General features: G+C 35.0%; 1 protein-coding gene across 3 annotated transcripts in view; it reads left to right on the forward strand.

The window, feature by feature from the left end:
* FSTL5 (follistatin-like 5) overlaps positions 1–15,201 on the forward strand; it is a 324,585-nt gene that overhangs the window by 275,480 nt on the left and 33,904 nt on the right. For all 3 annotated transcript variants that reach the window (XM_009325133.1, XM_009325143.1, XM_009325150.1), the window contains 2 exons: positions 2,236–2,354; positions 9,453–9,602. In XM_009325133.1, coding sequence (XP_009323408.1) covers positions 2,236–2,354; positions 9,453–9,602 — 269 coding nt within the window. The remainder of the gene's footprint in view (positions 1–2,235; positions 2,355–9,452; positions 9,603–15,201) is intronic.

A 15,201-nucleotide genomic window follows, 5' to 3' on the forward strand; every position in this document is an offset into this window, starting at 1 on the left:
AGGGAAGTGGTTGAGTCACCATCCCTGGAGGTATTTAAAAGACGTGTAGATGTGGTGCCTAGAGAGGGACATGGTTTAGTGGTGGACTTGGCAGTGCTAGGTTTACGGTTGGACTCGATGATCTTAAAGGTCTTTCCCAACCTAAATGATTCTATGATTCTATAATTATTTCATTGGATCCTCAGGTAAATGTTCCTTATGTGAACTGACTTCCCTAACTCAGTATTGAAATGGTAGAAGGACATTCCTTACTGTGTCTCCTTCACTGATTTTGAAAACAGTTTGGTGAACATTACTATCCAGAGATTGGAATTAAAGCCTTAGAAGTTTGGGCTAATACATGAATATTATCTGTACCTTGGAAAGCCTGCCTTGGAGTATTTGCAACTCAGGAGGAAGTTCTCGGAGTCTTTTTATCAAATGTCTATCATTTGGGGCTATCAGCTGATTTACTTCCTCACGTTCTGGTATTATTTATCCTGCTAATAACTATAATATACTTTAGTCAGTGAGACCAGGGAGAAGGGAAAACCTTATTTTGTCCCCAGCCAGCTCCACATATTTATAATATAGATACAGTAAATTAGTTGCTCAGCTATAGATCTCTGCACTTTGTTCACTGGTATGGGCAGCCTAATCTCAGTCAGGCTTATCTACAAATTCCAGCTGTTCTTACAGGATGCAGTGTCAGGCATTTTTTAAAGAAAGACCTTGACGTATTATCTTACATAGGCTGTGTGATTTACCTGCAAAGGCATACAAAAGCATCCCATTGGCCAGAGTGGGCATATTGCCCTTAGTGTACCTTATGCTCAGAGTAGACATGATTGGTAAGTTTTCCTTGAACCTAAGCCTGCTTGTACAGTTCACCAAATGTAGCATAGACAAATTCCTCTACCACTTTTTGGTAACCTACTAATAGACAGATTTGATATAAAATCAGGAAAACCCCGCTAGGAGACTGTCCCTTCTTTATTGTTAGGAAAACTTGGTCAGAAGTGGGAAATGATTCCACAAGATTTCTCAAAGATAATTGAACTTGCTTGTTCAGGGCATGGCCTGACAACCTTATGCATATTACTATCTTTAAAAGACTGTATTGCCTATGTGATTCCTAATGGGGACTGGGAACTTTTATGTATGTGTGTACATACATATATACATCTATACACAAACACACACTTCCCTCCCCCCCTTAATGTTCTCATTATTTTATTTGATATTAAGATGTGTTCTCTCTCTATTAACATAAGTTTTCCTTCAGAATTTTGGATAAGCAGAATTTCAGACTCAAATTTATTTTTCCTGGGTTTTATTCCCCTGCATTCCTATACAAAATATTGTTATGTCCAGTGGAAATTTAGGCCCTGTACCCAAGATACATGTACATTTTTATCATTGTAGCCCACAGTTTAGCTGTCAGAATTAGTTATAATGGTAGTTTTATGAGTACTGTGATTTTCTTCACAGAATTTTACGGATAAGAACTGATCATCCATCATAGCATCCACATAGCGAATCAACAACGATTGTCTTAACGGGCACATGGTAAACTAAGGAGAATGTCCTTTTTTGTGGTCATGAGCATGACCACAAATATTATGAGACTTCAAGCTACAGATCTGGTTCCCACCTTCTCCACAAAACATTACATCATGCCTCTCATTCAGCAACATTGTGGTAGAAGGATTGAATAGTTCTATAAACATTTGTGGCCCTTCAAACTTGGAATGAATATCTGCCCAACTCTGGCTTTCCAATAAAATACAATAGAGAATATTTCTTTTTCTGACTGAAAAATATGTCAAATAAGGGTTTATAACAAAGATTCAGAACTTCTCTTTCTATGTTATACAGAAATTACTTTAACTTTTCCATCCCTCAGAAAAAGAAAAATAAGAATACATGGAGAATATATGTTAATTTGATTTCAATATAGATGATTTCACAAGATCACTTTCATTACTGCAGCTGTCAAAATATATATTTCTAGATCTGTATTCATAAAGACACTGTCTTTCCAATGGAGAAAACTGTGAAATTAATTCTGAATAACATAACAGTTTTGTTTTAGTTTTACAACAAAAGATCCCATAGGATTAGCTCTATTAGCACTATAAGCATTTACAAATTGGTCTCATACCAAAAATATGATGAGGTTTTTAGTTCAAGACAAGGATTTTCTTTTTTGTCATTATTTAATTTTATACATTTCAATGTGTTTTTGTTCCTAAGGTCTGGGAATTGGGAACATGTTTTATGTTTTTTATGAAGATGGCATCAAAGTAATACAACCAGTGGAATGTGAATTTCAGAGGCATATTAAGCCTAGTGAAAAACTCCTCGGTTTTCAGGCAAGTTATTTTTTTTAATTTATTTGTAGTGTTTTTTCAATTATAGTTTTCTTTAAGTAAGAATTTATTATTGCTAGTTTAGTGTTTTCTGCTTGATAAATTCAGACATGTTTTCTCAGTTACTAAGTAGCTTAAAATGGTGGACTCAAAATTTCCTGTATTTTCTTTGATCAAATTCAAACTTTCAATCTCTCTTTTAGATTGAGTATTCCCTGTATACTTTTCAACCCCTTTATTTTCTTTGGCTGTCTTTCTCTTTTCCCAGTCCTTTCCTTTAACAGCTCTCTACTCGTTATTTCTGGTTTGGTTGTTGTTGTTTTTTCTCCCTCCCCTCCCCGTTAAGTGCATCTCTGTGAATCAGGGATTGATTCTTTTTCTATTAAATATAAGATCTAAAGTTACTATATTTAATGGTTTCTTTTTCTCCACTGGATGTTTGTCTATATTAAACTGTCAGCTATCATGAGGCAAATCCCTATCCTGATAAACACTCTTACAGCTCCACTGAAGTTAGTAGAGATGATTGATGCTTTGACTCCAACTTACAATTCATATAAGTAGTTTCAATAACTTTATTGTTAACAGATTTATAGCTGATTTCACCAAATTCTGTGCATTTATGGAGTAGTTTCCATGCGGAGCATACATAAAAACAGTAGTGTATTCTCCACTTCCATTTATTCTTTTGTTGTTTTTCCTTTACTGCTAATCAAATTGCTAGCTGGCATGATGCATGTTCTCACAGGAACACTTGGTACTAGTCACTACATTAAGACTTGTTCCATATGATCTATCACCTTTCAAAAATAATAACTTTTTCTCATTATTTGGATTTGAATGAGTGACCTTGAAATACGTAATAACCCATGAGCTGTACACTTTGGGTTTTTTCCCTAATACCTAAAGCACACTGAAATAACAGCAGAACTGTCTCAATGGAATTTGCCTCTTCAGTCATCATTATTGATGTCAAAGGCTGCTGTACTCAGCAGCAAGATTTATTTTAGTGTGAATAATTATGCTTTGAATAGCTAATCATACCTTGATTTGTGCTGCTTAAGTGAAATTAGGTTGACACAGCCAAAAATAAGCCAAAGAGCTTTTTTATGGCTGTTTAATTCAAAAGCTGATTATTTAAGAAGTCTGTTAAAATTTTATTGGTCTAAAGTGCAGCCTAGATTTTAAGTGTATTTTTATTAAAATGTGGTAATAATCAGGATGGATAAGTCAAACTTGTTTCCTTTTTGTAGCTTTCAAACCTGAAGTAGCATAATAATTGTGTTCTTCCCCCGGAAAAAAAAAAAAAAAAGAGACCAGGAAAGTAGGCTACTTGATAACTTTAATTTTAAAGTAGGTATAGACCTGTCCTTCCTTGGATATCTTTGGTTTGTGGGTAGGTGTGGTAAATATATAGCCAGAAATTAAGCTTTGTACCTACATGCATGTCATTTTGCCCATTAAATTCAATAATATTTCTACTTATTCCCCCGAACACTGAAAACATCTTCCCTCACATATGGTCGTTAATAAATCTTTATTCCTGCAAGAGAAATCAGAAATATTTGGAAAATATATCCTTATGTTTTTCTACTCATAGTGACAACATTGTTCACTCTGTATTCCAAAAAAAGAAAAAAATTGAGAAATAGTTTTCAGTAAAAGATCTTGAAATTTTGAAAAAAAACTTTTAAGATTACTTTTCTCCCAGAATAAGGATGAAATATGAGTTTAAAAGAATTCCGTGCATATACTGCTAATACTATGACAACAGTGGTGTATTTTTGAAAAAACTCATTAACTATGAAGCTTTAGACAACCGTTTCCTCCTTTGAAGAATATCATATCTTCCTCAAGCCTCTTTGGAAAATTTGTTTTCTCTAAATAAGAGTAATAAAATAACCCAGTTCTGTCACAGTATCAGATTTTTACCAAGTTCAGCATGAGATTGTTTAGTGGTAAGAGTTCATGTCATAAATTACTCATTAGTAATTCTCTTTGACTCTGTCATATAACTTTACTAATCAGAGATGTTGGTATACTGCATGTTTTACATAGCCTTTCACATCTGCAGCAGCTATCGCTAATAAAATCTCCATCTCTTATCTCTTAACATATACCTAAAGAAATACATGCTTGCTTAAACCTCTCCCATTTCTTTATACTTTTCTGAATTAGTTGTTCAAGTGATAAGTAAAACCCCAGTAGACCTGTTTCATTACCAAACATTTGCTACAGTGTAGGAATATTTCTGAATTCTGCAGCGTTGTTTAGGTGTTAGAAGTGTTACAGAAAATGTCTGCATATTACACGTGATACTGCAGTGTTCCTCCCCAGGTTTCCTGTTTGCCTGCCAACAAAATAAATTACCCTTAGCTGAGCTCCTGTAAAAGAATGCACTCAGATGTTTCTACATGGCATTGCATTGTATTGTGAACAAATGTTGCAGTAGTTACACATGTATGTATTTAGGTATGCTAATTTTGCTAAAGGTAAATACAATTTCTCAATAACTATATACTTGAGAACCCTTATCTAAATATTTAATTGCCTCTTATGCAACTGAGTGTCAATAGAGCAAAGCACTTTAGTGTGTGTCTAACATGGGAATCAATTAGACTTTCATTGTGTTTAAAGTGAAGCAAAAGATTTAGTGCTTTACTGGATCATCATGGTTCAAAGGAATATAAAGAGCTTCCTCCTCTCCTTCCCAGAATCTCCTGAATTACTTGAATCTTCTAAATTAATATCAAATGAAAGTAGACTTTTATTAGGCTGATAGTGACAATTCTAAATGCACAGGGACGGAAATAAACTTATTTCTGTTTTCTGATGCAGGTTGTTGTTTAGTTATACCAGCTTTCACAGCTGTTTAACCTGTTGTCAAATAGATTGTTATCCATGGTCCAACTAGAGTCTTTCAGCTGTTGAATGTCTCATCATTATGAAGTGTTTGGGACGTTTTCCTCACTAACATGCAACCTCTATTTATGTTCTGCAAATTAATATTATCTAAAGCCTTTATATTATAATTCTTATGCAAAAGTGTTTTTATTTTCCCTTCCCAATAAATCCTAATTAGAATAATTATTTCAGGAGGCTGGGGGTGGGGAAAGAAGCAATTGAAACATATGCCTTTGTTGAGACCAATGGAAAAATCCTTTTGGTTTCATCATAATCTTGATTTCCTCTTTGTTACAAGCACTAGCGCATAATGGCCGTATTTCAGTGAACTAGGCCATCTCACACTTGATGTTGAATATGTGCTGGAGGTGGGAGCAAAGTACTTAATTTCAAAATAATTAATGTGACTACATGGCAGAGCAAAGTTTCCACAGGAAATGTACTTGAAACACAATTGTTAGTCCACAGAAATTGCTTTGGTTTACGCTCTTACAGCGCAGTAAGCGTAGGAAATGTAAGATTGTTAACCTTTGTTTGTTGAAAAAAACATGAAAAAGGTCCACAGTCTGATTTTTACTACAGAATGTCAAGTAAAGAATAACTTAATATAGAACAGGTGATACATAAATTCGTGTCTTAATACATGGACTGTTGTAACCTGTTTATGTCACCTTACTCTTAGACAGTCATAGATAGACACATCTATAGATAGGCATTTCATTATACTGCTTAAAGAGCTCGACTCAAATCTTGTTAGAATACTGAGGACCCTTGCAGTAAGTGTAAGTTTATAAACATAGAATTTGCATATATAAATCTACAAGTACATGTTTCCTCTTGAGAATTTCTTGCCCCAGACTGCCTTGAAAAACTTTCTCTAAGGATTTATTTTTCTCCATCTGCTGACTTGTTACAGGGCAAGTTGCTTTTTGATTAAAAAGTCTGGGGAAAAAACACAATGAAATAAATTAATGTTTTATCAGATGATAGCTTTTTTCAGGGAGAATAAATTAGGAAAAAGTAAATTGCTCACATTTTAATTAGAAGAAGAAAATGGTGGTTTTATGCTTATATTTTAAGGAGAAATTATTTTAACCAATTACACAACCACTGGGGAAATAAATATAGAGCCTCAGTATTACTACCTGTAATGTAAAAGAAATCCAAACTGCCTAATCGGATAAATGTTAACTTTTCAAAAGCAAGATTTCAGTTCCATTGATGGAAGCTATTTCTGGGGCATCTAGATAAATGTGGGTTTGAATAACTAGAGAAACAACTGCATAAACCAGTTCATGCTGAGGAACTCCATTTGGCTATGAGAATTTTGGTGCATAATTTTCAATGTTACTTTGAAGAAATGCTTTTTTTGATTTTATTTTAATTTTTCAGTTTTGGGGGCAAAGTGAGAGTTGGTGTTGGATTATAGAAATTTATGACAACATAAACAATATTCTAGAACTAGTAAACTGCATTTGTATATGTAGATTTATTTTTTACTTAATATTTTTTACTTTAAATCTGAGAAAGTGTCATGCTTTCTACTTGTTGTATTTAAAGTGGAACAAGAGGATAGAGTGTTATGAATTATATAGATAATAAGAATCATGTCCTGTAATTTCTAATTTAAATATATATGTGTGTGTATTTTGCTTTTACATTGAAATAATATTTAGAAATACACTTCAGCCAGTATTTTATACTCAGATTCAGGAAAATGTTTAAGGAGGTGGCTTAACTCTGGATATAGTTATAAGTGCTTAACTTACATATTTTCCTGTTCTGCTATACTTCCCACAGTGGGAGGTATGATTAGTGTAATCATTTAGATTAATCTATGTGATGCCATGTGAGAGAAACCTAGATTCCTTCGGCAGGAATTGGTGTTATCTTTAAATAATGTATTGAATGTGTCCTTGTAGAATTCACAGCACCAAAAACTGTGGTAAACCAAGATGAGTCCCTGAGAGACATGACTGAAAAGAATGACACGGTATAGAGTTGTTATAAACATTTACAGATGCGTTATTTGAAGAAGGTGTTCTCAGAGGAGGAAAGAGGACTGTGTAGAACAGTCTAAAAGTAGTTATCTGTTTAGATAAAATATGGAACTAAGACGAGGTGCATTTAGAATAAATATAAAAAAAAATTTGAGATCAGTGAAACAACCTTCCAATTGAAGTGACAATTGCACAGAAGGCAAACGACAATAAATCATTGATTTGATGATTGCATAGCATATTAGAGACATACTTGTTTATGTTGACACTTCACTTTATGCGATGAAAAGCTTTTAGCCACATTTAAGAACGAAAGTCCCATTTGTCACCATGCCTATCATTCATTAAAAAACAGATTTTAAACTTCTCCCTTCAAAGTGCATGGCTTTTTAGCAGTGCAAAATAAATCTTACTCTTTTTACTTATTTCTAAGTTCTGCTGAAGTTCCTGATTATGTGCCATCCCACGGTACCTGAGTTTAGTAACCTTTCTTTATCAATGTGATTTCTGAAAGACCTTGCCTTTGTTGAAGTTTAAGAACCACATAGGACCAAGCAGTGGCTTTCAATCTCCTGTAAAGAGACTCCCTCTGCTAGAGCCGGAAATTGATTTATTTCTTATTTTGACATACAAAGATTGAGTGTATTTTCTCAAAAGTACAGAGGCACAGCAGGCAAAGAATGTTGATGATACAGAAAAGTTAGTGTTGAAATGCATCATCATCTTCTTGAAAAGCATTGCTTAGTGCCAGATATTTTGCTCTGTCATGTTATTTTTCCCCTTCTTTTTAAAAGGAGTCTGATGCTTAGAAACAGAATTCTTGTTTAATCTTATCAACTCTTGCTGTTCATTCTGCATTGAAGTCATCATCCACTGACATATCATAATTATTTTCACAGCGACCAGTTATGATGTATCAGACAGAGCATTCTAAATTAGGAATAAGCAGCAGATAAGTGCTAAAAAGAAATAATACTTACGATTTGGAGAAGTTGCCCCTGGTGATGAAAGGAAGAAAAATTAAGAGGGAAAAGAAGAATAGGTCAGGAAAACAAAAAAGCTTGGCACATGCTGTACATCTCCAAGCAGAGTATTTTTCAGCTCCTTGTTTTTACATAAATTTGATGTCCATTATATGAAAAAATCATGCTATTTCATAAAGAGAATTTTGAAATATGGTAATGTATTTGACCAAGTAACTTTTAATTTTGATAAACGCAAGCTTTCACTGGGAGTATATAGTTACAAATAGATAGAAATATGAATATATATATGATGAGTGGGAATATATTTATATAAACATATGAATAGTAAGCATGTAAACTATAGATAGCTATTTTGAGTGAGAGTACATAGTTATAAATGTATGTATTACGGAATATGAAATACGAATTCACTGAAGTCAACAGGAATTTTGGTTTTGTTTCAAATTCATCCTTTTGCAGGGATGGAAGGGCAGAGGGGGAAGGAATGATAGTAAGAAGCCATTTGATTTGTATTGGGTTTGACACTAGTGAGATAGGCCATGAGAATGTCTTAACGGCAGAAGTAGCCAAACTTCTTGACCTTTGAAGCAACATATCAGTACTCTATGTGACCAAAAAAGCAGATCCCTTTAACTGCTGCTACTTTGCCCCTATACCATATGACAACTTGCACCACTCCTCCTTCTCTTCCTCTCCATTTATACATTATCATCTTCCCAATTTGTTATTTGCCTGCCTTACTGTTCTCAGGTGTAAGTGTAAGCCATGTCTATAACTACCTTCCTTTGCAAGAAACTGTGACGGTGCGGATGGGGAAGCTGCTAGCTACTGCACAGTAATGAGACATTTTGTGACTAATTTGTTTTTCTGTTTTTAAGGTCTCCTGGCTCTTGCTCACTTTATTTCTACACGTATTATTATTTCAAATGGGTTTCTTTCTCAGGACAACAGTGCTAACTGCCTGAATGCCTAGAAAACATCCAAAAAAGCTGGCGTATGGTTTACGCTAAAGTACTTGTGAGTTGCGTGGTCCTTACAGTGTGCAGTTTGGCTAACATTAGCCTATGTCCTAATGTCACCTGTCCTTTTTCCTTCCCTAAATTTTCTGAGATTTTATTTTACAGTTAAAAAAGAAGAAAAAGAGCGTAATTTGTAATTGCATTGTTGACTGTTTTTATTCTTATATTTTCCCTGTTTCTAATGGATTATAGGATGAAGTTTGTCCCAAAGCAGATGGAGATCCTGTTCAGCGGTGTGTATGGGCAACTGCTGTTAATGTAAAAGACAAGTTCATTTATGTAACTCAGCCCACACTTGACAGAGTTCTTATTGTTGATGTACAGTCTCAGAAAGTTGTACAGGTATTTATTTCTACTTTTTAAGTTAATATCCAATTTGGACACAAGAATTTAAGGTTTTCCTTCATATCTTAAAAAATGCAATTAGCTTGAGAGTAAACACAACATCTAGAAAAAAGCTCATCTACTTTCGACATTTAGCAGCAGTTTATGTTTAGTGACTGTTCTTGTCAATCGGCAACTGAGAGGGAGAGAATTAACATGAAAATACCTCTTATAAATATTAATCAAGTAGTTGAGGAAACGAGTTCTTTGGGAAATTTCTGGCTTGAGGTACTTTTGACTTGAAAAAGAAGATTCATTAAAATAGAGTCTTATCACAGGAATGTGTCTATCAGTTGTGACAGGAAAGGTCGGGGTTAGGTTTGGCTACAGAAGGTGGAGGACTGTTATTCAGTAAGCTTTTAGACAGAGAAATTACTGGAACTGTGGAAGACCTGACACCACCCTTAGCCAAGATTGGAAAATGTGAATTCGAACTTCTCTATTCCTCTCTGCTGTGTAGGTAGTACTATTAGTTTCTCAATCTCTGGAATGCTGGATATACTCTGCTTAGTCAAAATAATTCATTGGGTAAAAATGAGAAATCAATGCTATGGTACAGGGATTAATACACTCATATAGTTTGTGGAAGACCAAGGTACAAGGCAATGCTAAAGCAAATATTAGGTTTTTGGAGCAATACAGTTCCCTCAGGAGAGCCTGAGAGAGTCATAATATAATCCAAATGGTCATTAGTCTCTCTGGGATAGTGTTGTGGTTTAACCTCAGTCGGCAACTGAGTACCACAAAGCTGCTCGCTCACTCCTCCCCCCTGCTCCCCATGGGATGGGGGAGAGAATTGGAAGAGTAGAAGTGAGAAAAACTCATGGGTTGAGATAAAAACAGTCTAATAATTGAAATAAAATAATAATAGCAGTAATAATAATGGAATAATAATAAGAATACACAAAGCAAGTGATGCACAGTGCAATTGCTTGCCGACCGATGCCCAGCCAGTCCCCGAGCAGTGGCCCCCCCGACCAGCTTTCCCCAGTTTATGTACTGAGCATGACGTCACATGGTATGGAATGTTTCTTTGGCCAGTTTGGCTGTGCCTCCTCCCAGCTTCTTGTGCACCTCCAGTCTTCTCAGTCGGTAGAGCACAGGAAGCTGAAAAGTCCTTGGCTAGCGTAAGCATTACCTAGCAACAACTAAAACATCGGTGTGTTATCAACATTGTTCTCATCCTAAATCCAAACCACAGCACTGTACCAGCTACTAGGAAGGAAATTAACTCTATCCCTGCCGAAACCAGGACAGATGGAGTAAAAATTTGACATTTAATTGCCACCACTGAAATCAAATACTATAACCACCTGGTGGTATCAATGATATCATTGTACTAAGAGGTTAAATAGGGGATTTACATGAGGACAGATTTTCATCTGTGGAATTGTTAGAGACGTGAAAATGCATTTAGAAAATAATAGCCATAAACTCATTAAATCATAAAAATACATTTTCTGAATATGAAGAGAATATTTAAAGTCTTAAAGTGTTAAAGTGTTTGTGTTAACAAGGCATATGGAAAAGAGAAAATCAAAATTTTTTTGCTATTTGTTTTCTGCCTAGTATTCCCACCGTATTACACTATTTCTCTTTTTTTTTTTTTTTAATCACACAGATAAAATAGAATATATTTCATTATATAGTCTTCAGTCTTTCAGGCTGATGTCATTTAACCAGAAAGATTAGCTTTATTTCACTTTCAGTGGCAAAAAGAGTCAATCAGTTATAGTTGGGGACTGTCAACAGTCTTGTCAGCAGACAAGGGGCTTCTTTTTTGGTTGGGTTTGTGTATTTGTGAGTGTTTTTTTTAAAGTACATTACAGATCATATAAAATATTGAAATTTACTTTCAAAGCAGGGTTCTTCTTTTTCTGAACTAAAATTATTTCCTAGGCAAAGAGCTCTGAAGCTAGTTAAAACCTTGTTAACAATCCTGCTCTGATTCTCAGAAGAAAGGGCACTTGTATGTGAAACTGATAAAGAGGTTTTGACACCACACTGGCTGTTCTGATTCAAATTTTAACCTTACAAACGTGCCTAACATCTACAGGGTTACTTATAGTATCATCACATTCTTAGGAAACAGATGTTCTTTAGCTAAATAAAACGTACATTTTTAAATTAGAAATCCAATCTGAATTGTTAATAAAAGTATTTAAATACAGCTTTTCTTCATGCTTTTTGCCTTTTTCACTGATAAATGAATGAAAAATCTTTAATGTATAAGCTTAAATATAGTATATTAGGCTTTGGGGAGACCTTATTGCAGCCTTTCAATACTTAAAGGGGACTTATAAGAAAGATGGGGACAGATTTTTTAATAGGGCCTGTAGCAATAGGACAAGGGACAATGATTTCAAACTAAAAGAGGGTAGATTCAAACTAAATATAAGGAAGAAATTTTTTAGAATGAGGGTGGTGAAACACTGGAACAGGTTGCCCAGAGACGTGGTAGATGCCCCATGCCTGGAAACAATCAAGGTCAGGTCAGACGGGGCTCTGAGCAACCTGATCTAGTTGAAGATGTCCCTGCCCACTGCAGGGGGGTTGGACTAGATGACCTTTAAAGGTCCCTTCCAACCCAAACCTTTCTATGATTCTATGATATCAGTATACATGTGTTACATATATTTATGTAAAATTTAAAAATACATATAAAATTGCAATTTTAAAATTACATTAACTTGACAAATAATTTTAATAATTTTGCATTCTTTAAACATCTGCATTTTCTGCCTTCTATATTTTATTTGATTTGGCTCAATAGATATAGCTTCCTCAAAATCTGATCTATCCAAATGGCGACAGGGTCTGATAAAATGCTTTATTCAAAAAGTTAATAATAAAAAGTTGGGGGGGGGGTGTCTGTTATTTTACTTTTTTTTAGTTAAATTGACCTTTGCATATCAAAGTAGAAATGAACTGAGTGGATAATGAATTTTTTTTTTCTGAAAACAAAACTCTTTTTACAACCAATTCAATATATTTCTTCAGGAAGAGAGACTGGAAAAAAAACCATAGTCTTACTGCAATCCACTGATTTAAAGGACTGGAATCTCTGACAACAGTTTCCCTGGTCTCTGGCTGACATTCATGTGTCATCTTGCTTTCCTACAGATGACGGATGAAATACCAACTTAATTGCATTTATTAGCATTTAGACTTCAGTGGCAAGAGCATATTATGCCTTTTGAGCTCACTGAAAAATATTAGAGAAGTTAGAGGTTCTTTTAAACTTCGGTTTTATGGAATAGTTTGATTGGTGGACTCTTCTTACGTGCCTTCAGTTACGTTAGTTATTATTTTACTGTTTTACCATTAACTGAACGTTTGGAGATACTTACCACAATGATGTATGCTAATTAAAAACTAAATTCAAAAAATTAGCCACTAATTAAAAGTACATCCCTCCCCGAGAAATATGTAAAACCTTTCTCCAGTTTTTGGATGGAGTTAGATAGGTTGTTGTTGTATTGCATAAATATTAAAGATTCTGTAATGAGCTGAAAAACAGAACTACAGGATACCCAGGTGTTACACAAAGCTTTATGCACTAAGTTTGTGCTCCTTAGCAAATATATTGAGCTAAAACCAGCTACTCCATAAGCCTTCATGCTAGTCCAGGAAAAAAACCCTTTCACTTACAAAGAAATTTTATTTTGAGGGATAGAATAGCATTGCTTTTCCATTACTTTAATAATATCCAGATCATGAACTTAGGGAACCATAGAATGAAATTTATCCCATCTGTGGAAACCTTTTGCAGGTATGAAAGTCTCAGTTTTGATGGTTCTAGGATGTTTAGATATTAATGATAATTTATCTTTCCATTTAACAATACTTAACACAGCCATTTGATGAGACAATATGACTAAGGGATAACAGATGAACCCATCAAGTAGATTAAATCAAATGTGTTACTGTCACTTTTGGACACCTGAGCAGAATTCCTGCTCTTCGTTACTGACCGAAAATTATTTCCTAGAATACACATGGGAACAGTATTATGGGACTTGCTCTGTGTCCAGCTTAACCATGCTGATATCCAAAATAGACTTAAAAAAAAAAAAAAAAGACAAGTAGTTGGAAACAAAACAAATAAATCGCGAAAGCACAAAACCTATACAATCTTTTACACATAGTGTAAGACTATAAAAAATAAAACCACTGTTGATTCACAGGTGGCTTTTAGAATTGAATTAAGGCTAATTTGGAATTCAGTGACAAGTCAAGAGATACTTCATTCAGCATTTCTTATAACAAGCACGGCCCTGTCTTCCTTATCTTTTAACAATAAGCTTTTATTTTTGGTTTTGGTTTTTGCAAGCAGCAAGAATTTTTCTAACCCTTAAATGTTGCTCTAGTTATACCATATGCACGTACACAAACACTCATACAAACAGGAAGCAAAGAAGGGAGTTTAATTTCTCAGTCAGATCAGGCTATTTTCATTACCTACAGTACTGCGTAGCACAGAAAAAATAATCAAAATGTAACTAATTTTTGAAAAATAGATACTAAGCTGTTCATAAATGAGAACATTTTGCTTACTGGACTGCCTTTTCTCTAAGTGTCATATTAATACAGAGGATATCATTTACATTTTGACTATTTCTAGTCTACATCTTAAAGAAGAAACCACCTATCTGCTCTGTAAAACCAAGTTTTCAAAAATGCATACTCTGGCAGGAACAAATGTGGAGAAAACTTAATATTTTGAAAGTGAGCAGCACTCTAATAAAAATTCTTTCAAGCTGCAAAAAAACTAAAGACAACTAAAAATGTACTTGAAAAGGCTATAAGTTGTATAAGTGTGCTGTTTTCTGTGTAAAAATAATGTTGATTTGGTCTTGCTTATTATGGTGTTTTGTCTGAAGTACTAGTATGTATGTTATATTTATTCCTTTCTACTATGAAAGTTAATGTTAAAGTTGTGTGTACAGGTGCACATATAGAATCATAGAATAGTTTGGGTTGGAAGGGATCTCTAAAGGTCATCTAGTCCAAACCCCCCTGCAATGAGCAGGGACATCTTCAACTAGATCAGGTTGCTCAGAGCCCCGTCCAACCTGACTGTGAATGTTTCCAGGCATGGGGCCTCTACCACAGATGGATCTCATCGGGTCCCATGGACTTATGCACCTTCAGGTGCCTCAGATGGTCTTGAACCTGATGTTCTCCTACAGTGGGCAGCTCTTTATTCTTCCAGTCCCTGCCTTTGCCTTCTGCCGCTTGGGTGGTGAGGCTCAAGCACTTGCTGGTGAAGACTGAGGCAAAAAAGTCATTAAGTACCTCCACCTTCTCCGTGTCCTGGGTAACCAGGTCTCCCGTTTCATTCCGGAGAGGGCCCACATTTTCCCTTGTCTTCCTTTTATCCCCAATGTACCTATAGAATCTTTTCTTGTTGCCCTTGATGTTCCTGGCCAGATTTAATTCTATCAGGGCTTTAGCTTTCCTAACCTGGTCCCTGGCTGCTCAGACAATTTCTCTGTATTCCTCCCAGGCTACCTGTCCTTGCTTCCACCCTCTGTAGGCTTCCTTTTTGTGTTGG

The sequence above is a fragment of the Pygoscelis adeliae genome, unplaced genomic scaffold, assembly GCF_000699105.1.
Source record: "Pygoscelis adeliae isolate BGI_AS28 unplaced genomic scaffold, ASM69910v1 Scaffold170, whole genome shotgun sequence".
Lineage (NCBI taxonomy): Eukaryota > Metazoa > Chordata > Aves > Sphenisciformes > Spheniscidae > Pygoscelis > Pygoscelis adeliae.